We start from the raw sequence: 21,406 nt of genomic DNA on the forward strand, positions 1-21,406 counted from the left end.
TGTTTTTTTTTTGTTGCATAAATTCAGGAAGCTGGAAAAACATGTTTCTTTTTAACCATCTAAGTCTGCTTTTCTGTATTCATCCATCTCTCCTTATCTCTATATATCTGCTCTTTATTCATCTGTATCTCTCACTCCATCTCTCTCTCTCTCTCTCTCTCTCTCTCTCCTAGGCTTGTCCAGCCAAAGCAGTCATGTCGGCAAAAGCCATCTCCGAGCAGACGGGAAAGGATTTCCTCTACAAGCACATCTGCACGTCTGCGGCTGTGCAGAACAGATTCCGCTACGCCAACGTGACGCCAGAGACCGACTTTGATCGACTGGCAAAAGAGCACCCGTGGCTGCTCACAGAGGTGAGGCAGCAGAACCAAAACAATGTCAGGATAATGACGTAAGACTTTCCCAAGCTCAGTGAACAGTTATCACGTAACAAATGTTAGCCTATAAATGCCTGAAGCACATTGTCCCTCTATAGCTTCTGTATAATAGTCTCATCTTTAATGAGAAAACTTAAGTGCACACATTCAGGCAAAATGGATACAGGTGCAAGACAAGAAAAAGGTCTGCACGCTTATCGGCAATTTTTTTTTTAAACATGGCAACCTTCCGATCTTCAAGATGGTCTTCAGTTCAAGATGATTTAGGCTGGCTGCACAGTGTTCTCCTGGTGACTGTTAGCTGATGACACGGACGCTAGAATGATCCTGCAGTTTGGTTACACTCAGTGTGGAAATTTGGTAGAAATGCAACATACAACAGGAGAAAGGAGTGTTTTTCTCTTTGATTCTTCACTGGTAGATTAAAGTTCAGCTATTGGAGGATAATTTGAACAAATAGTTCCCCAGGTAAAAGGCAGCCTTCCAGCTCTTACTCACCAAAACATCGGGATTTCAGATTGAGCTCTTTAAAGTGATAGTCAGGCTTAAATAGCAGCTAATTGAGTTTAGTCTGTGACTCATCATCTCATTCCCCTCTGTGTCTCCCTCTCGTCTGAAGCTTTTAATCTAGAAGATACGAGGAGGATGTAGAGGGCGGATCATGGAGATATGTGCTCCGGGAGAATTGATTAGGAAATTGCATTAACTTTCACCGTCTACCCTCTCTCTCTTTGCTCACTGGCGAGCACCCAGATTCTAATGGCTTCACTGTCATAAGTCATTCTCTTAAATGTGATGTGTAAGAGAGAGGGAGCGGGCTGTCTCAGGGAGGCTGAAGCAATGTGCTTTTGCATCAGAATGTGTTTTAAAGATTCCTATAAAAGTTCTTCACCTCAATTTGTACTTACTAATTACTGTAATGGAATTCAAGCATTGAAACAACATAGTAAAAATGCTATAATAAACTAACTGTGATGGTTTTGTATTGACAAATCATTTTAGTTCTGAATGAATCTTTTAAAAAAAACTTGAGAACTGTTAAATAATTAAATTAATATTTCACTTTGTTGCTTGCAGTGAGTAAATATTTTCATTATCAGAGCAGTTTGGTGAAATCATGTCTACCCACATTGTTATTTAAAACCAGCTTTAGGTTTTAAACATTTTAAAACAACAAGTATTTCTGGGAAATTGTAGGTGTTCATCTTTGCTCTGATTAAATTAGATACCTCTGCCCTTAAAAGGAATATGATCAATTTGATTCATTATACTGAAAGCTCGGTATGGATGACTTTGTCTCGTACTTAAAAAGGCCATATTTCATCTTCCTCCCCCAGAGGCTGGTGGTGAAACCGGACCAGCTGATCAAGAGGCGAGGGAAGCTGGGCCTTGTGGGCGTCAACCTGGACCTGAACGGCGTCAGAGAGTGGCTGAAGTCTCGCCTCATGAGAGAGACGACAGTACGTCATTCAACCCTTGCCTTCTCTGCTGTGTCTCCTTCTTTTGCCTCCACCCACCCTTCTGTCTGAGAGTGTGCACATCTCTGAACAATCCTTCAGTCAATACTATCCCAGAGCTTCATTTGGACACTCCTCCTGTTGCCCTTTCCTTCACCCTCCTGCCCTGTGCTCCGATGCTTTTGGTTTGTGTGTTTGTTGTCTGATGTATGTTTGCCTAAACAGCCTGCTGAGGCTTGTTAGTCTACTCTGTAGTTAATCAGTCCATTCAGCTGTAGCGCTCGCTGCTGGAGAATAAACAGTCTATCAATGGAGTCAGCGTAAGATACATCACTGCGCAGCTGAGATACTGCTCTGCCTCATAAACCAAAAAGCAAGTTATAGAGAGAGGAGAAATGGGTCATAAAGCGTGTAAGTGTGCGTGTGTGTGGCAGCAGCAGCAGCACTTAGACTGCGTAGATGTATCGCTTCATAAATGAGATGAAACTGTCTGCAGCTGCCAGTGGCAGTAAATAAGAATACATGGAACCACAGCTGTGTTATTGTGCAACTGTCAAGGCAGGGTTTCAGCTTAGTCATTGTTGGTACTTTCCTCTTGAATTCATGAAGAACTGTAATTTAAAGTCAAAGTTATAGTGCAAATAATTGACCCGTTACTAAAACAGTATGACATTAATTAAAATTGGAGAGGATATAAAATATATATCTTTGATTCCTAGTAGGACTGTAACTCTGTGATACACTCATGGAATAATTTTGGTATTTATTTTAATGTTGTTTCATTTTTATAGTTTGTTATATGTATAGTATAGTTATATGTTTGCCATACAATGCTTACATTGATTTAGGTTTTCTAATGGCTAACTGGGGTAGTAACCTCATAAACTTTTCGTTTGGTCCTCATAAGAAAATGTAAACATGCTTACACTAAACTAACATTATGAAGAAAAAAAAGTACACCTGTTGACCAGAAAATGTTGCTAGCATGTCAGTATGCTAACACCCTAATGCAAAATGACAGCCTCATTTTAGCTGCTAGCTAGCTCTGGCTCCTTGAAATGTGCAATGCACTTTAAAGTATTAAACACCTTTAAAGTTAATTTTCGGTTTGGCCTTACAACAGGTAAGAAGACTGTGTCTCGTCATAGTGATAAAAAGTGACTTTACTGAGTGCCGTGAACAGAACTACTGCTGCCGTCCTGTACTGCTTGTTTCGGCGAGCTAACCTTTGAGCAGATCTTTGAGAAGCGGTAAACTAACTGTTTAGAGGAACAAGCGATGTTATAAACCTGTGAATAGCTTTTGCACTCTACATATATTGTAACTTCCTTCCCTTTTCATGTTACTCAAACATTTCTCTGCATAACCACTGTGTCTCACTTAGTAAAATTGGTCATTCATTTTGTTTGTTTTTCTGTTAGTTTAAGTGGTTAAAATAAATCCTTCACATCCCAGTTGAATTCACAGCATTAATAGTGTCTCTTTTTTTTACTCTTAAGAGGCAGTGACGGAAGCATCAGTTAATTTATCTCATTCTGGAGCCCCTTGTGGTTTTGTGATAGTCATTCTGTTCATTTTTATTTGTCTTCAACCTCCTCTTCTTTTTTTTTTCTTTTTACACTCTTCAAAATGGCACCTCCCTCTCCCTCCCTCTTTTTGTTCAGTTTTCTCTCTCCGGCTGGCTGCTCTCAGCCGGTCTCCTGTTACTCTGAGCCTGTTGGCCTTTAACAGAGGAATGATGACAGGCCCTCTAAATGAGCTGTGGCTGTGCAGGGCTTTGTGTGGAGTAACACACGATGACATTTCCTTTGGCTCTCCTCTCAACCCTTTCTTTGGTTTTTGTTCTGAAACGTCGGCTCGTTTGGGGCAAGTCGTCCTTCCTTTGTTGTTATTTTATTTAGCCTTTTTGTAATTACCGGTAATATACTTCTGGTTTCCATCCCCCTCCCCCAAGTAGGTGTGTCTTTAAAAAATGAAGTGTGAAGAATCAGCCATTTACATAGAATCACCTATACTGTACCAGGGTTTTTTTCACCAAGGAGATGCTGATACATTCATGCTAATACATTGTTTGGCTTCTAACTGTTTATATCATAGGCTAACATTTCATCGTCTGTTATTTTCTTAGGTGGGGAAAGCTAAAGGTATCCTCAAGAACTTCCTCATCGAGCCATTTGTCCAACATAAGCAGGTAAAGCACTCCTGAATATGAACTAACTAACGTCCAGACTCATCGATATCTTATCTGTTCTACTACTATGAGACACATGTAGTGATCATACTTCATATCTGGTAAATAAACATGTGTCATTGATCTCTGTGTCATTTTAATCGTCCATTGTTCAGGAGGAGGAGTTCTATGTGTGCATCTATGCCACCCGGGAGGGCGACTATGTGCTGTTCCACCATGAAGGCGGGGTGGATGTGGGAGATGTGGATGCCAAGGCGAAGAAGCTGCTCATTGGGGTGGATGAGAAGATCAGCGAGGACTCTGTGAAGAAAATGCTGCTGACTCACGTCCCCAACGACAAGAAATCGTGAGTAAGATGGGAAAAAGCTGTTTAAACAGGCAGCAGTTTAACTTCAGTGATTAAATCCACAACGTATATATTTGATACAATTTGTTCTGTGATTTTATCTATTTTAATATTGTGGTAGCTAAACACGAAACTCTTACTACACATGAGTGAAGAAAAAAATACGCTCTTTCCATCCTATAATTATAGTCTTGGCTAAGAGAGGGAAGGAAAAGTGTCCCACTAATGATGGAAGAGATGCACTTTGATATTGGCAGTAAATGTGGGGGGAGCAGGAGAAGGTGGGCGGAGGGTTTCCATTACACAAATGACAAACTCCCTCCTCTGCCTTTCTTCAATCAGCCTCCTCCCCCTGCCTTTTTTTTTTTTTTTTTTACAGTCCAGCCACATTCACGGCACGTCCATTTATTTTGATGGGTATGATACAGCCGCTCACCCTCTTCACCCTCCCATCCATCTCTATAGCAGCTCTGGCCTGACTCACTGTCTCTTGGCTGACATTGAGGATGCTTCACATGTCGCCCCGTTCACTCTTTTCCTCACCCTTCTCTTACGATTTGGATTCAAAACAAAAAAAGAAAAACACACTTGGTCAGTTTTTCTGCCCTCCCGTCAGAAGCAGACACAGGAAACTGAGTCACTCGAGGGTTTGGCTCACAGTTTTTTCCCAAAGGGTGTGCTGGAGTCCTGACGAAAGGTTGACGTGGGTACAAAGGCCCCGAGCTGCCTGCACAACTGACAGGCAGGAGAGAACACAATACAGCCCCCCTCTCCAGCCACCCCCTACCATCTCTCACTGCCTAGTTGTGACATGTGAAGAAGGAAGTTAATTAGATGTTTCCTTCTCTACAGCCAATTTACAGGTGGGATGTTTCCTGTCCAGCTCATCCTTAACAATCCATCAAAAAGAAACCTGCACTTTGTCAGGATTTACATTATGAGGAAATCAAAAAAGCCATGCCTTTTTGTTTTTACATTTTATTTTTATCAATAGACAATAGCACATGAAACAGACATCATAAATTAAATATCAAATTTTAAAAACATTGTACACTTTTTTAGGGATTTCTCATTGAAATGCTGTAAATGATGAACTAAGTAGTATATCATGATATTTTCATATCTCTTCTTATATTAAGAGCTACCGCAAGTGATTATTTAAAAAGTCAATTAATCCAACAGATAATGTCCTGACAATGTCTTTTACATTTGCTAAGAGCCCGACAAAAATATATTCAGTTTACAATGATACATAAGAGAAAACAGCTGACTAAACCTACATTAGGAACCTTAGCAGTAGTGGCTAATACGACTGCACAATTATCAAAATAGTTGCTGATTATTTTTCTTCAACCAATTTATAATCTGGTTTTAATGTGCTAAACACCCCCCATATTGAAACAGGATTGGACACTCGTCCAAAGCTCTTTCTTGTTCTGCAGCAACAAGATGGGGAGAAAAAGAGATTGTAATGAACTGAATGTTCTCTCTGCAGGGTGCTGGCCAGCTTCATCGTTGGACTCTTCAACCTGTATGAGGACCTGTTCTTCACATACCTCGAGATCAACCCATTGGGTAGGTTCTTATGTTTTTGCTTTTTTTTTTTTTCAAAATCCCTGAAACTTTGATGTTCTATGTCTGATCAAGCATTCATGATGACATATAAACATTTGATGGATCTGGGGCCGGAACTGTTCCAGTGAGACCTCCAGTGGGCCGGACTAATTTGACTGACATCACTATAACTCAAAACATGTATATATAGGCCGCTGTATGATTACATTTTTACAATCAAAATAAGCTACTTGTATCGATAACTTTATGTTAACAGTAACAAAACAAGCCAGGCATAAATCATGACGCTATATCCTTGCGTCATAATAAAAATATCTATTCTGGACAAGCTGCTCTTTGTGGCTCACTCCAGGAAGGAAGTGTTGTTATTATCAGCCAAACTTTTGTTTTACATCAGTCATAACAGATGGTAAGAAGTGTGGACAGGACTGAAGACCGGCAGGATGAGCGTGCAGTGCAGCTGTGTGGCTGTTGTTAAGTCCAGAAGCTCTGATACAATTCTGGCAACAAAACTCTGAGCAAATAAAACTAAAGAAATACCGCTCTCTTGTATCTCTCTTGTAAACTTGCATCCTGTCACCTCTCTCTTTTTATTCGCATGTTTGTTTGCTGATAAATTTAATGCAGGAGCAGCTTGTCTTTTTTATGTTATTCCCTGCTGAGAAAATAGTTCAGAGTGCTCTGTTTAATTAATTTTTGTATCATCCTATTACCCTTTTACGCTGCTTTTTTACAATTCGGTGAAAATATGTATTAAAAATATTTAATTTATGGGAAAAAAAACTCAAAAATATTTTTCAAAAATGTCCCCCTTCTTCCCAAAATGTCTCACAGCCTGGACAAAACCTGCGGTTGGGGCCGGATTCGGCTCACACTCCCCCCCCCCCGCCTTAATCGAACACAGATTCATAAATACATTAACAGATTATGTAATTTGATGGGAGACATCAAAAGGAAATTGGAAATGAAAACAGCAATGCATAATGAAGCATCCTCTTGCATCCTAGAAGTTTTTGTTTTTTTCCCCAATTTTTAACACTGAGGGGAGAAGATTCTATAATTCATGCTCTGGCTGTTTGATTAAGTCAGTGTGTGTTAATTATGAACTAATTGGGCACCAGTACATGCCCTCTGGCAGCTGTTCCTGTGGATGTAACATGGCTGCTGAGAGTGCTTTGATGTCCCTCCTCCTCCTCCTCCACATCTTTACTTTCCTTCCACTTCCTGCAGGGACAGCAGGAAGGCTGTGGTCACCTGTGCACGAATATTGTTTTCCTACAAACTATTCTCAACCCAGGGCCTTTGCTCACATGTTGATTCTCACTAGGTGGGTGTTTGTAAACCTTCTTGGAGTGTAGATCACAATGCTTTTTTTCTCTCTCTCTCTCTCTCTCAGTGGTTACAAAAGATGGGGTTTACGTGCTGGACATGGCGGCCAAGATTGATGCCACGGCTGACTACATCTGTAAGGCCAAGTGGGGTGATGTGGAGTTCCCTCCACCCTTCGGCAGAGAGGCCTATCCTGAGGTGAGGGAGGACTGGAGAGAAAGATCTAGCCAAGCATCAGACATGAATTCATAACAAAGAAGCATCTCCATAAAGTCTGTGTTTTGTATAGAATAACCAGACAGATGCAGGTAGGAGCTTGAATAAGACAGATTTTCGGTGCACCAGCCGGGTTGCTCTAATTGGGCTGCTGTTAGTCTGGAGTGTTGGTGAGGGACAGCGGGTGTCTTTGATTGGGAGCTTTTTTTTTACTCCCAGCCACCAGCTGTGACCCTGACTGTCAAACACGACAACTGATGCACAACACTTTCCCAATCACTATTGACTATTGTACAATATTTTAAATTACTAGCTCCAAAAATCAATGCAAGTACAGGAAATGAGATGTGGCCAAATGAAGAGGTGCTTGAGGTCATTCTCTGATTAAGACCACAATCACACACATACACCCCCCCTACTCACTCTCTATGAAGCAATCATCTAACCTCTCTCTCTCTCACCGCTTCATTGACCTCTTGTTTGACTTTTGCAGGAGGCCTACATTGCAGACCTTGATGCCAAGAGTGGTGCAAGCTTAAAATTGACCCTGCTCAACCCGAGAGGCAGGATCTGGACCATGGTAGCAGGAGGCGGAGCCTCGGTGGTGTACAGGTACCTACGGTGTCAGAGCAGCACCAAACTGCATATAGCAAAGCCTAAATCAAAAAGACATCTGCAGCCATGTGATAAAATGCCTAAAACACCCCTCCCTTTTTCTTTGTTACATTGATCACACTTTACATAATTGAGTTTAAAATGAGGAGCGTATGTCAGTGATGCAGTAGTGAGACTGATGGTGCAGCAGATCAGTCTGTTTAGCTGCCTGCTAAATTAGATTCTAAGATGTTGCCGTTACAGAAGCGGAGTGATACCCATCTCCCACAAGCCTCAGTGTGTTGAGGTGTAAAGCATGACAGAGAGACACATCAGCCATGACTAATTATTCCCTCTGTGCACTCTCTCAAGTAGTCTGTAAACAGAGCACTAGAATCAGAACAGATGGAACAGTACATCATCTCTTTTTTTCTAAAACGTGACTTTCTTTTTCCACTGTGGTGACTCTTGTTAAACTCTTCCAGTGATACAATCTGTGACCTGGGCGGGGTGGATGAGTTGGCAAACTATGGGGAGTATTCAGGAGCACCGAGTGAACAGCAGACCTATGACTACGCAAAGACCATCCTGTCTCTGATGACCAGAGAGAAGCACCCTGACGGTAGGATAACTTCCTAACTTCATTTGTGTACTAAGAGATGTGTTGTTTTTTTTTGTTCCTGACAGGATTTTTCCGTTGTGTTGTTTTGCAGGGAAAGTTTTGATCATTGGTGGAAGCATTGCAAACTTCACAAATGTTGCAGCAACATTTAAGGTATAGAATCACATGCTTATTTGTTATTGTGGAATCTGTAATATCACTTACTATTTATTTATCTACTGAAAATGTTCTCGCCTTTACAAGGGGATTGTGCGAGCTATCCGAGACTATCAGGGTCCACTTAAGGAACATGAGGTCACCTTATTTGTCCGACGAGGGGGGCCAAACTACCAGGAAGGTCTCAGAGTGATGGGAGAAGTTGGTATGTTCTCACTTTATACCGATTCACACCGTCATCTCTTCAGTATGAAAGCAGGCCTTGAAAGCATTTTTTTAGTCGGAAACACTTCAAACACCGTCACACTTTGGTGTGCTCTCCGCAGGAAAGACCACTGGGATCCCCATCCACGTCTTCGGCACAGAAACTCACATGACTGCCATTGTTGGCATGGCACTGGGCCACCGGCCAATCCCCAACCAGCCCCCTGTTGCTGCTCACACTGCCAACTTCCTCCTCAACTCCAGCGGCAGCACATCGGTATGACACTTTCTGACTCCACTGAGATTTATTTGCTATCGTGATGTTGTGTTTGGTTCACTGTACGATGACATTACATCATCAACTCCACCACTGCTGCAGAAGACTTTTATGCCGCAGCCTCTGTTTTTAGTTTTCACTGTCTTGTCCTTTTGTTGAACCTTGTCTCAGAAGCCTGATGGCTCTTTGGTAAAAGAGCATTGAAAGGCTTTGTGGACTGCTCTCACCCAAATAGTTGTGAGGCTTCAGTCAGCAGTGCACTGCAACTGCCTGCAGGCATCCATTAAGACTTTGCTTTGAAAAATTGAGTCTGCATGCCTGCACATGTGTGCCTGCACATGTGTGCACATGCACGCATGTACAGTATTTGCCTATTAGCTTTAAGTGTAGTGGTGCCATTGGTAGAGCTGGTACATTATGTAAACCTTCTGTGGTAGTTTACTGCAACACGTTTCAGATAAAGAAACAGTATGAGCATGAGTCAGAACTCTTTTTAATAGTGAATCGAAATTTCCCCTCTAAATTCTAAAGCAGTTTATAACACAAGCAGAGCTTTGTGATGACTGTGAGGTAATGTCTTAAAAATAACCTGCACATCTGAGGCTACTATGAACCCTTCACATATAATGGAGGACTGTGTCTACAGTTTCCAAAGTGCTGGTAGAATTATTATCTATCGAGCAGTCCTCATTGTCACACACACACTTTTCAATTGTACGTGTCAGATGATGAAATGGAAGACTTCTTTTTCTTTTCAGACCCCAGCGTCCAGCAGGACTGCTTCTTTTTCTGACAACAGGACCAATGTTCAGAGCTCACCAGCCAAGAAGGCCAAAACAGGAGGTCCTGCGGGTGAGAATACACACACACACACAAACAGCCCTCTATGTGAATTCTGGAGCTTTCATATATTTTAATACAAACCACTGAGTTCTCTTACATTTTAGAATGCAGCGTCATATATTTTGATACATGGGTCCACTGCTGGGCAGCATTTTGTGATTATCAATGGCTGAATTCAGGTGTTCTAGCGCCCCCTTTGGATAGCAGGAGGACACTGCATTCTAAACGTCATATAGGTAGTTCAGTGGGTTCGGTTGGGGGGGGATCAGAAATCAGGAAAAGTCCAAAGTTTCCACTCAATTCCCTTATATCTGAAACAGGGCCCTGATCAGACACATACTAAATCTAAACCATCTTCGAGATCGGCATGTCTTTATAAAACTGTTGGCAACCGAAATGTTTGCATACCCAAACCTCTGAAGCATCATAGACCATATAAGTATGGTTATCCCTTTATAGAAATAAAGCATGTTTTTGTATAATAAAGCAAAAGCTGTATACGTTTAACTGATCACTTTTTCAGTTTAATTAACTATAACAAATGCAATTTCCTTGTAGCCAAGGCAACTACCCTCTTCAGCAAACAAACCAAGTCCATAGTGTGGGGTATGCAGACTCGAGCAGTTCAGGGTATGATGGACTTTGACTATGTGTGCTCCAGAGAAGAGCCATCTGTCGCAGCTATGGTCTACCCGTTCACGTAAGTGCAGTTTGCCCTTCCTCTTTAGTTCGTGTGCAATGTGTTCTGCTGCTGCGGGGTGGAAGTAAATATTGTAAATATTTTTATTTGGTGAGAAATGTTTTTTTATATATATATATTGCTGCCTTTCAGTGGAGACCACAAACAGAAGTTTTATTGGGGCCATAAAGAGATCCTTATCCCCGTGTATAAGAACATGGGTGATGCCATGAAGAAGCACCCGGATGTGGACGTGCTCATCAGCTTCGCCTCTCTGCGTTCAGCCTTTGATAGCACCATGGAGACCATGCAGTACCCACAGGTAAATGAACCATCTGTGAGGCCCTTAACAGCTGAACAAAAAAAGAAATGCTTCTGCAGTTAAGCCTTCATTTGAAATTGCTTTCAGATTCACACCATTGCCATCATTGCTGAAGGAATCCCTGAAGCTCACACAAGGAAGATTATTAAGGCTGCAGATGAGAAGGGTGTCACAATCATTGGACCGGCGACCGTCAGTCTTTCTTCACTTCTTTATAGATTTATCACAATTTTCTTTTATCTGAACCAAACAGGAAATCTTTAAGTGTGTGTTGTATGTTTTATGCTCAGGTTGGAGGAATCAAACCCGGCTGTTTCAAGATCGGGAACACAGGAGGCATGCTGGATAACATCCTCGCCTCCAAGCTCTACCGTCCAGGAAGTGTGGCCTACGTTTCCCGCTCGGGAGGCATGTCCAACGAACTCAACAACATAATCTCACGCACCACCGATGGTGTTTTTGAAGGTGTGGCCATTGGTGGGGACAGGTATGTTAGCTTTCTGTGTTCTACTATATGTACAGTAAAGGGGGTTAATGATTGAACTGGCGTGTAACTTTGGACGTTCTCTGCAGATACCCTGGCTCGGTGTTCACTGACCATGTGCTGCGCTACCAAGACACTCCTGGAGTGAAGATGATTGTTGTGCTCGGCGAGGTGAGGAATAAATGCACAGACACTGATGCCTTCACTTTTTAAAAAGTTTTTCTACACCCTGGATCTGTTTACGCTTTTACAGATAGGAGGCACAGAGGAGTACAAGATCTGCGAGGCTATCAAAGAGGGCCGGATCACAAAGCCAGTGGTGTGCTGGTGTATTGGCACCTGTGCCACCATGTTCTCTTCAGAGGTGAGAGGGCAGATATACAGTCGAACCTGGTGTATCACTAGGCTGCTGCATAATTCAAGATTTAAAGAATTGAGTGATTTTTTTTAATTTTTTTAAATGACATTTCTGGCCCATGTTGCACCTTCAGGTTCAGTTCGGCCATGCAGGCGCTTGTGCCAACCAGGCTTCAGAGACAGCAGTGGCTAAGAACGAAGCTCTGAAGGAGGCTGGTGCCTTTGTCCCAAGGAGCTTTGATGAGCTGGGGGAGATCATCAAGTCTGTTCCTTACAATCATGAGTTTGAAGTATTCTTCTATGACGATTTGTGAGCTCATCTTACAGTCTTCTATGTCTTTTTTTTGTTTTTTTTGTTTTGCAGATCTGTTTATGACGACCTTGTTGCTAAAGGAGTTATTCAGCCGGCTGCAGAGATGCCTCCTCCCACTGTGCCGATGGATTACTCTTGGGCAAGGGTGAGTATTCATCTGGTCCCACCTGAGCGAGATCAGTAGAAGAAATGTGAAAAATCCCAATTATTTTTTAGAATAAGACAGATTTATAGATTATTAGATGGATAGAAAGAAAACACATGGATTTAAATCTTCTATTCTGTCTTCACCCTGTTTGGCCTGCAGGAGCTGGGTCTGATCCGTAAACCTGCTTCCTTCATGACTAGTATCTGTGACGAGAGGGGTCAGGAGCTCATCTACGCAGGCATGCCAATCACTGAGGTCTTCAAGTCAGAAATTGGCCTGGGAGGAACTCTGGGTCTGCTCTGGTTCCAGAGGAGGTCAGACTTTGAACAGTGGGGCTCTGGGGGAACAAACTTCTTCAAAATCCTTGAGGAAAAATAAGCACAGTTGTTTCCCTCTCTGTGTTGCCTTCTCAGATTGCCAAGGTACGCCTGTCAGTTCATCGAGATGTGTCTGATGGTGACTGCCGATCACGGCCCGGCTGTTTCTGGTGCCCACAACACCATTGTCTGTGCACGAGCCGGCAAAGATCTCATCTCCAGCCTCACCTCTGGCCTTCTCACCATCGTAAGACACTTAAACCTGTGAATTAAACTAATGAATTGTTACGCAGCGAAATAAGCATGTCTTATTAGTTTTTTCTTGCTTTAGGGTGACCGCTTTGGAGGCGCTCTTGATGCTGCAGCAAAGCAGTTCAGCAAGGCCTTCGACAGCGGCATGTTGCCCATGGAGTTTGTCAACAAGATGAAGAAGGATGGCAAGCTGATCATGGGTATTGGACACAGAGTGAAGTCGGTGAGTGCAATGGCTTCCTATTATAATTGAGACCAGTGTGGACAGAAGTAGAACAATCTTTATAAAAACCTAAACAAAGGGAACTACATCTGCACTATACAACCAATAAACCTATGTTAAGGACAAGTACTAGAATTAAGGGGAAAAAAAAGATTGATCAGAGAAGGACAATTTTAAAGAGAAGTCAAATATCAAATCTCTTCGCTTCCCTAGATTAACAATCCAGACATGAGAGTCCAGATCTTGAAAGATTTTGTGAAGCAGCATTTCCCCTCCAGCCAGCTGCTGGACTACGCTCTGGATGTAGAGAAGATAACAACGTCCAAGGTAAGATGTATCGATGTATCGTGTCAATCGCAGCTTTTTCTTAACTAATCCCTCCCTTTAAAAAAAAAAAAAAAAGAAAAAGAAAAAGAATAATAAACATGATCCTCTTCTCCTTCTGTGTTTGTGTTAGAAACCAAACCTGATCCTGAATGTGGATGGCTTCATTGGCGTGGCCTTTGTTGACTTGCTCAGGACTTGTGGTGGTTTTACACGGTAAGAGAATGAATCCTTATAAAGTTTTTTTAGTTTAAACCAGTGCGGTGGTCCCTCTGATAAACAGTAGAAGTTATTTAAAGTGGTTAGTGTGCACACCCCATGTAAGAAGGCTGCAGTCCTCCAGGCGGGCGGCCCGGGTTTGAATCCTGTGGCTCCTTCCCTGCATGTCCTTCCCCCACCCCTCTCTCTCTCTCTCTCCCTGATTTCCTTCTCTATTCACTGTCCTATCTCTCAAATAAAGTATGTCTTACCAAAAAATAAATTGTTAAAAAGAGGAGTTTAATGCCTACATTGTGTGCAGTCATTTATATAAATGAATCAACTCTTTGTCCTTATTGTTCCTCATCCCCACAACAGGGATGAAGCTGATGAGTTTGTGGAAATTGGAGCACTGAATGGCATCTTTGTCCTGGGACGAAGCATGGGATTCATTGGTGAGTCTCAGTGGGGAGACCCACATGGTGTGTCCAAAGTCAGTACTCTGAAAGCTCAATGGCCAAAAAAAAACGTTAACCTTGTATGACAGCCAGTCCTTCCTTTTTTTTTTTTATCTCTCCACAGGACACTACCTGGACCAGAAGAGGCTTAAGCAGGGTCTGTATCGCCACCCCTGGGATGACATCTCCTACGTGCTCCCAGAACACATGTCCATGTAGTGTAGACAAAAAGAATGTCGGCTAACTGTTCTCACATTCCTTTAACCCAGCCATTATTTCCGCACCCTTACTGTGATCTGTCACCTCAAAGCTGTGGCATAATATAAAGACGTTACTGGTAATATAGCTGCTAATTGCAAATATTGAAAAGAAGAGTATATTTTTTGTTTTGGTAAACCTGTAAGTGCTGCAGTTCTGTACGAATTAGTAAAACCTGCTAAACTGTGAAGCTCCTGTCGGAAGAAGTCAGGGTGATTTGAAGATGAAACAGTCAAAGGATTACAACTAGGCTTTTCAGCTATTTGCTCCCAAAGCTCACAGCTTGTTCAAGTTCTGTGGTTTCACCTAAAATAATACTTCGGTGTTGTATTAACCAAGCATGTGGGTCTTTAGTAACAGACTGTTGTGTCTTTGTGCAGCTCTCAACATTGTGCCAATGAGAAACATGATCTTGCGGGGGGATGAACATGTAGTGCAATAATGCTAATAATATAAGAACATACTGTAGATCAGAGCTTTATTTAGGTATAGTTGTGTTAAAAGTTAAAAAAAAAAAAAAAGGTACTTAGTGTTTTAGTTTTTCAAAACATCATTCTGCTCACTGTGGCAACCACTTTATGAGTCATTCCCAGCAGGTGCTGCGACCCCCGCAGTTTCCTGTTTCCCTACTATTTGAATGAATAAGGGCCTTTAGGACAAAAACCCAAGGATGCAGTGTTGGTTCTATTTTCTACTCCTCTCTGTCTTGATTATGTAAACATTCATGCAACCACTGCAACAAACTAAATGATTATGAGAACATTTCTGCATCAGTCCTCTTACATATCAAACTATGTTCACTGTTGAAATCCATCATTTTCTCGTTTATTTTCACACAAATGACACGTTACATACTCATAATTTATTCAAACATGTTGCTCTGTCACTGACTTTATTTCAGCCATATCAATTACATGACACAGACGCCATGAAGGTCTCCACATTATATTTGCCATGTTTCAGATTGTAGTTTGCGTGTCATGGAGAGAGCCTTTTCGTAAAGTCAACAGAACAAAATCCTTCCGTCACTTCTCTTTTTTTTTTAAATGGAAATCAAAATTCCACTACAGTCTGAAAGAAACTGTATAGCAGCTATCGTCAATGTCATCTTTCATGTGGATGTCGTAAAATAGAAAAAAATGTCTGTGGAGAACCAGAAACCTCACCACTGTTGTCACCATTTTATGCTTTTAACTGTTTCAATGTGAACTTAAGGTGCCTCTATATGCATTTGTTGTATGTTGACAACTGTGTAATTGAATAAAGTGAAATGTAATTAATGTAATAATAACATGTGAAGTGTAATATTCTTAATATACAATCAACCTCTGGCCAGATTGGACTGTTTATTGAGTGCATGTTTTAGGGTAAGGTAATGCCCTACATTTATGGTGTTTGTCTCACACACACACACACATACATATATCCCTTCAGAGATTTACAACTTCACACATCTCTAGACTGGCAGCTATTTGAGGTAAATGTAAAAATGCTTGCTTCACACACAATTTAGATTTTCAATAGGTTAGATCTGCATTGATGCAGAAATGTAAATGTCTTTTGCCATTTTAATTTGGCACACACTTGTAACTAATGCCGTAATAGGGGTTGAATGTCATGTAGTAGTGTCTATGGCAGCATTGTGCTAATTTGCACCTGACCTCAATTCCATACAACTAGAAAAACCTAAACACACAGGCGATGTTAGTAAAGTCTGTAAGAGTTGCATTCTTTTTCTTCTTATTAAAATAAGCTTACGACTCTTTGATACCCACGTTAACATTACACAGTCGTTACGAAGGGGGTGTAAAGCTTCGCATTTATTTACAAATTGCATGCAGAGCAACTACATTAATTTCATATCAGTGTAAGTTTTTCACCATGTGCAGAGATCAGCAGTGGGAACTGCAACCGACGTCAACGACGCGGTCACGCCTTTAATCCACTGCGCAGGTCAGTAATTGTGTCTGTTTACCAAACTGAAGTAGGTTTCTCATTCGTAGTTTATCCGTCTTTTCTCGATTTGGCACGAAATACACAAAACAATGAACAATTTTGAATTGAACAAGAATTGTAGTCCATGCAATATGGTACCATAGTTAATCTGCAAGAATATTGATCACATACACCATGTTGGTATCTATATGATACTTCTCATTATGTCTAACATCTGACATAACCATTGTAAGACACATTTAGAATAAACACCCACCATCTATTGGGGTTCACTTAAATGTTGCATTTAAAACACACAATGATGAGCGACCAAAGACTGTAAATAATGTGAGCGACGTCTTAAGCTTAACGTGTTGCCCCTTTAAGACACGGGTATTACGCTACGATTACGAAACGCACTTCACTGTGGTTCTCTGTTTTGACTCCATGTATGTGTGGCTGCGTATGTCGCCTTCTTTCCGTCTCTAGTATACTTCATTTTCCACCACTGCGCACCTCCAGCGCTGGCAGCAGAATGGCAGCGGCGGCTCCTAACCCGGAGGACTCCGCCAGGAGCAGCGGCAGCAGCGGCACCAGCACACCCAGCGCCCTTGCGGGAGACGGGGACGCGGAAGAGACCGAGGACTTCACCTCCTCCTCCCACTGCTCGGAGCTGTCTCGGCGGCAGAACGAGCAGAGGAAGCAGGGCTTGTTCTGCGACGTGACGCTGGCCTTCAGCAGCGGTGTGGCTACCGGCAGCGTCCAGAGCTGTGAGTTTTCAGCCCACAGGTCTGTCCTGGCTGCGGCTACCGATTATTTTACCCCCTTGCTAGGAGGACAGTTTTCCGAATCCTTGTCTGGAAGGGTAGAAATGAAGGAATGGAGCTCAGAACTTGGACCAGACCCGGATACCGTGGAGAGCGTTATCCAGTACATGTACACTGGAGAAATACGCGTTAGCACCTGCAATGTACATGAAGTGCTGGAGCTTGCTGACAGGTAGGATCTGTTACCAATCACGTTTTTGTGTGTGTGTGTGTGTGTGTGTGTGTGTGTGTGTGTGTGTGTGTGTGTGTGTGTGTGTGTGTGTGTGTGTGTGTGTGTGTGTGTGTGTGAGAGAGATTTTGACAGTCAAAGCATGAGGCCTTCAGTAGCTGCTTTGAAACTGTTGTTTTTATGCTTTGCTTGCAGAAATCAAGCCTGGCATTGCCTTACCAACCCCAAAAAATAGTAATGTCAACTAGTCGTTCATTCTATTATTTACTTTCTCTGTTTACTTTTTTTTTTAGATTTCTCCTGGTGCAGCTGAAGGAGTTTTGTGGCGAGTTCCTAAAGAAGAAGCTGAGTCTGACCAACTGTGTGGCGGTGCACAGTCTCGCCCACATGTACACACTGGATCAGCTGGCTCTACGCGCCGCAGACATGATCCGGCGCAACTTCCACAAGGTCATCCAGGACGAGGAGTTCTACACCCTGCCCTTCCACCTGGTCCGTGACTGGCTGTCGGATGCAGAGATCACGGTGGATTCTGAGGAGGTGCTTTTTGAGGCCGTGGTGAAGTGGGTCCAGAAAAACCCGGAGGAGCGAGGCCGCTACTTCGAGGAGCTGTTCCGCCTTCTGAGGCTGCCGCAAATCAAGCCCACCTACCTGACCAGGGTGGTGAAAAATGAGCGCCTGGTGGCCGCCAACGAGGCCTGTCTCCGGCTGGTGTCAGAGGCGGTGGAGGGCCACGCCATTCGCTTTGAGAACCTTAAATCAGCCGATATGGAGTTCTGGTCTTCCCACATGGCCTCCTTTCAGCCTCGCTTCGGCCAAAACATGGACGTTATCATGGTGGTCGGCGGTGTGTCGGAGGGAGGGGACTACCTGAGCGAGTGCGTTGGCTACTTTATATATGAGGACCGATGGGTCAACCTGCCTCACATCCATAACCACCTGGATGGCCATGCTATCGCTGCCACGGAGTCCCACGTCTACGTAGCCGGTTCAATGGAACCAGGCTTTGCTAAGACAGTTGAACGCTACAATCCTAACCGCAACACCTGGGAGCAGGTGAGCAACCTGACCACACGCAAGCACTCCTTTGGCCTCACCTGCATTAAGGATATACTGTACAGCATTGGTGGCCACGGGAACTTCAGTCCAGGTTTCAAAGATGTCAGTGTTTATGAGCCTGAGCAGGACAAGTGGCATAATCTGGAATCTGCCCCAAAAATTCTGCGGGACGTGAAGGCAGTGAGTGTGGAGGACCGTTACGTGTATGTCACAGCACGCACACCTGTCGATACAGATAATGAGGATGGACTGAAGACAGTGACCACACGCTATGACACAGAGAGCCGTCAATGGCAAGATGTTGACTCCCTGCCTCTTATTGACAACTATTGCATCTTTCAGATGGCTGTGGCCTCCACTAACTTCTACCACACGGCCTCCTGCTGCCCAAAGAGCTACACAGTGAGGGATGAGGTGGCCAAACAGAAGATCAGCCTGCGCATCTCCGACGAGATCCTGGAGAGTCTGCCACCGGAGGTAACGAGCATTGAGGGCGCTGCCATCTGCCACTTTGACGAGGATGTCTTTATTATCGGCGGCTGGAAGAACAGTGACGATGTAGACAAGCAGTACCGGAAAGAGGCCTACCGCTACTGCGCTGAGAGGAAGCGCTGGATGCTGCTGCCGCCCATGCCTCAGCCACGCTGCCGAGCCACGGCATGCCATGTCCGTATCCCCTACCGTTTCCTGTACGGCTGCCAGCGCTATCCCATGCCCCAGAATCTGGCCCGCCAGCGAGACCGCATGCAGCAAATGCAGCAGCTTCACCGGCGCACGCTCACCTTGCGCCGGCAGCTCCAGTCGCAGATAGAGTGCTGAGCAAGTCAGGGTCTACTCTGTGAACAATGCTAATCAGTCTGAGGACATTCCATTGCTGCCACATTCATCAACCCCTCCTCTCCTACACGACATGCTGCAGCAGGTCTTGTGCGGCCCTCATTGTGGATTTCATCAAACTGAATTCTTTGCCATTGGCTCTCATGCATGTTAATGGCCGATTTGTTGAAACCCATGAAATGTGGTGGCGGGTCCAGCCTGTTCGGAGGGATATGGTGAATGTAAACATGGGAATAAGAGTGTTATAGCAGCCACCAACAAAATATCCTTTTGTCAACTATGTTGTGTAGATTCTGTTTATCTGTTTGTAAATAAATAGTATAAAGCTGTATATTTAAACATTTATATGGATATTTTACATTCCTTACTTTTGCCTGTCCTGCAGAGGCAATGTGACATTACTAATAGCTGCATTCCTACATTCTTCCCAGCTCGCTTAAAGAAGTCTTATTCCATTGTAACACTGTGACAATCTCTTCATCCAAGTAAATCATCTGTACAAAAGTCTAACACACTCACAAAGAACTCAATATTATACATGATATATTAAAATGGCTGTATGTGTGCAGCCTCAACTCAAGTAAATAGTTCATCCAATAAAGCTGTTAATCTTAAAACCCTGTAGGCAAGTGTGCTTTTAGATCGCAGTTTCCTTTCAGTGGTTGTACTTAATATTCGGTTTGTGTTAACAGTTTAAAAAAGTAGTATAATTTCTCCAGGATGTTGAAGAGGTGAAACAATGAGATAACTGATGTAGAAAAGATGTGATACGATGTTATAAAATCATTCCTTTGTGTTATCTGAACGTTGAAACATTCTATTTAACCAGTTCATTAAGCCCCAATCATAAGCAATGACTCAATCATTCCTTTCTTTTGCACTTTAGCCGTCTATTGCTCAGTGTATTCCTGTTCAAGCGAGAAAAATGATAGAAAAAGTGAGTGCAGGGGCGTGTATGATTGGCGTTCAGTAGAGCTTCTCCATATCTGCACTTTTTGACACCCAATTGTTTGTAAAACATAGGGATTTAATTTGCCACTGCACTTTTAATATTGGACAAGGTGATTGTATTTTGGAAATGTTTTGTTTTAGCCAGCTGACAGCGAGATAAAAGATGTTATCATATTTGATTTATTTCCTTAATTAAATGTCTAGTAAAATCTTGGGCTACTATTGCACTTCCCTTCAGTCTGGGTGTATATTACAAATCGTCTTTGTTGTTCTGTGATCTCCTTTTACCATTCAACAAGACTTGGACTTACATGCAAAGGATTGTCATATGAATGTGTTGTGACTGACATACAGATATTCCCACTGTCCTTGCAGCGTCTTTCACAGATTAAAGGTTACAGAGCGCCGAAATGATATTCATTTCCACTTTATGACCAATATCATAAACACTGCAAATATTAGGTGGAATAAGCTATGTAAATTGCTTTGCATGTGATAGTCTTACATTGTGTCCTAATATTGGATGTAAGAAATGCCAATGTCATCATCACTTGCAATTAAAGTTGTTTTGTAAGACAGCTGGTTGTGCACAGTGTGTTTTTGCTTTATGGACCTTTACTTACTATAGGATGTTGTGTAGTCTTGATGTAATATGCATTTAGTAAAAGACAGCTATGGTGATATACCTCAGTATTTGTGATAAAGCAATAAAGTTAAACATCATGCTCCAGTGGTTACTTGTACCGATTGCAGTTGTACTGATTTAAAAAGAAAGGTTTAAAACCATTATCTTTTTAGTTTTTAAAATAAAAATAAAACATGTTCAAGAACATTGGTTGGCCTTTGTTTTAAAAAAATATATATGAATTTTCTGATCTCTCAAGTAGAGTAATTTTAAGGAGGAGAGAGACACGCTGGGAACCTTTTACCAGCGGCTTTTCCCGGGGAAGAATACATACCGGTCCCACATCGGGTTATAGAAGTACCAGTGCTGCCTTCAGGTGTTTCTGAAAGGTTCGTACGTCTGGACAAAAATATTTATTTGGTTGCTGTAAACCATGTAATACAGGACATTTAATATCACTACTTATTCATACCAGGTCTACGC

At 42.6% G+C, this 21,406-nt stretch overlaps 3 protein-coding genes across 3 annotated transcripts in view; 2 read left to right on the plus strand and 1 right to left on the minus strand.

The window, feature by feature from the left end:
* The window catches only part of aclya (ATP citrate lyase a), a 105,461-nt gene extending 89,664 nt beyond the window's left edge, over positions 1 to 15,797 (plus strand). The window contains exons 2-28 of the mRNA XM_061065520.1: positions 174 to 353; positions 1,715 to 1,837; positions 3,963 to 4,025; positions 4,181 to 4,371; positions 5,867 to 5,946; positions 7,343 to 7,473; positions 7,985 to 8,103; positions 8,571 to 8,707; positions 8,799 to 8,860; positions 8,951 to 9,068; positions 9,190 to 9,344; positions 10,103 to 10,196; positions 10,746 to 10,887; positions 11,020 to 11,188; positions 11,276 to 11,380; positions 11,479 to 11,675; positions 11,762 to 11,843; positions 11,926 to 12,036; positions 12,164 to 12,291; positions 12,394 to 12,487; positions 12,650 to 12,804; positions 12,904 to 13,054; positions 13,139 to 13,282; positions 13,496 to 13,609; positions 13,740 to 13,822; positions 14,183 to 14,259; positions 14,387 to 15,797. Coding sequence (XP_060921503.1) covers positions 195 to 353; positions 1,715 to 1,837; positions 3,963 to 4,025; positions 4,181 to 4,371; positions 5,867 to 5,946; positions 7,343 to 7,473; positions 7,985 to 8,103; positions 8,571 to 8,707; positions 8,799 to 8,860; positions 8,951 to 9,068; positions 9,190 to 9,344; positions 10,103 to 10,196; positions 10,746 to 10,887; positions 11,020 to 11,188; positions 11,276 to 11,380; positions 11,479 to 11,675; positions 11,762 to 11,843; positions 11,926 to 12,036; positions 12,164 to 12,291; positions 12,394 to 12,487; positions 12,650 to 12,804; positions 12,904 to 13,054; positions 13,139 to 13,282; positions 13,496 to 13,609; positions 13,740 to 13,822; positions 14,183 to 14,259; positions 14,387 to 14,481 — 3,279 coding nt within the window. The 5' untranslated portion in view covers positions 174 to 194 and the 3' untranslated portion in view covers positions 14,482 to 15,797. The remainder of the gene's footprint in view (positions 1 to 173; positions 354 to 1,714; positions 1,838 to 3,962; positions 4,026 to 4,180; positions 4,372 to 5,866; positions 5,947 to 7,342; positions 7,474 to 7,984; positions 8,104 to 8,570; positions 8,708 to 8,798; positions 8,861 to 8,950; positions 9,069 to 9,189; positions 9,345 to 10,102; positions 10,197 to 10,745; positions 10,888 to 11,019; positions 11,189 to 11,275; positions 11,381 to 11,478; positions 11,676 to 11,761; positions 11,844 to 11,925; positions 12,037 to 12,163; positions 12,292 to 12,393; positions 12,488 to 12,649; positions 12,805 to 12,903; positions 13,055 to 13,138; positions 13,283 to 13,495; positions 13,610 to 13,739; positions 13,823 to 14,182; positions 14,260 to 14,386) is intronic.
* The window catches only part of LOC132995519 (SH3 and cysteine-rich domain-containing protein 2-like), a 191,946-nt gene that overhangs the window by 94,791 nt on the left and 75,749 nt on the right, over positions 1 to 21,406 (minus strand). The window lies entirely within an intron of this gene.
* LOC132995516 (kelch-like protein 11) lies at positions 16,858 to 20,875 on the plus strand. The gene is made up of 2 exons (XM_061065524.1): positions 16,858 to 17,454; positions 17,745 to 20,875. Exons 1-2 carry the CDS (start codon positions 16,907 to 16,909, stop codon positions 19,327 to 19,329), a joined length of 2,133 nt encoding a protein of 710 aa, XP_060921507.1. The 5' UTR covers positions 16,858 to 16,906; the 3' UTR covers positions 19,330 to 20,875.

Source organism: Labrus mixtus, chromosome 20 (genome assembly GCF_963584025.1).
Source record: "Labrus mixtus chromosome 20, fLabMix1.1, whole genome shotgun sequence".
NCBI lineage: Eukaryota > Metazoa > Chordata > Actinopteri > Labriformes > Labridae > Labrus > Labrus mixtus.

Bases quoted from the DNA above. Each gene is read 5' to 3' on its own strand.
- LOC132995516 (XM_061065524.1), top strand. From the start codon at position 16,907: ATGTGTGGCTGCGTATGTCGCCTTCTTTCCGTCTCTAGTATACTTCAT. The intron at 17,455-17,744 runs GTAGGATCTGTT...TTTTTTTTTTAG, and splicing joins GTGCTGGAGCTTGCTGACAG to ATTTCTCCTGGTGCAGCTGA.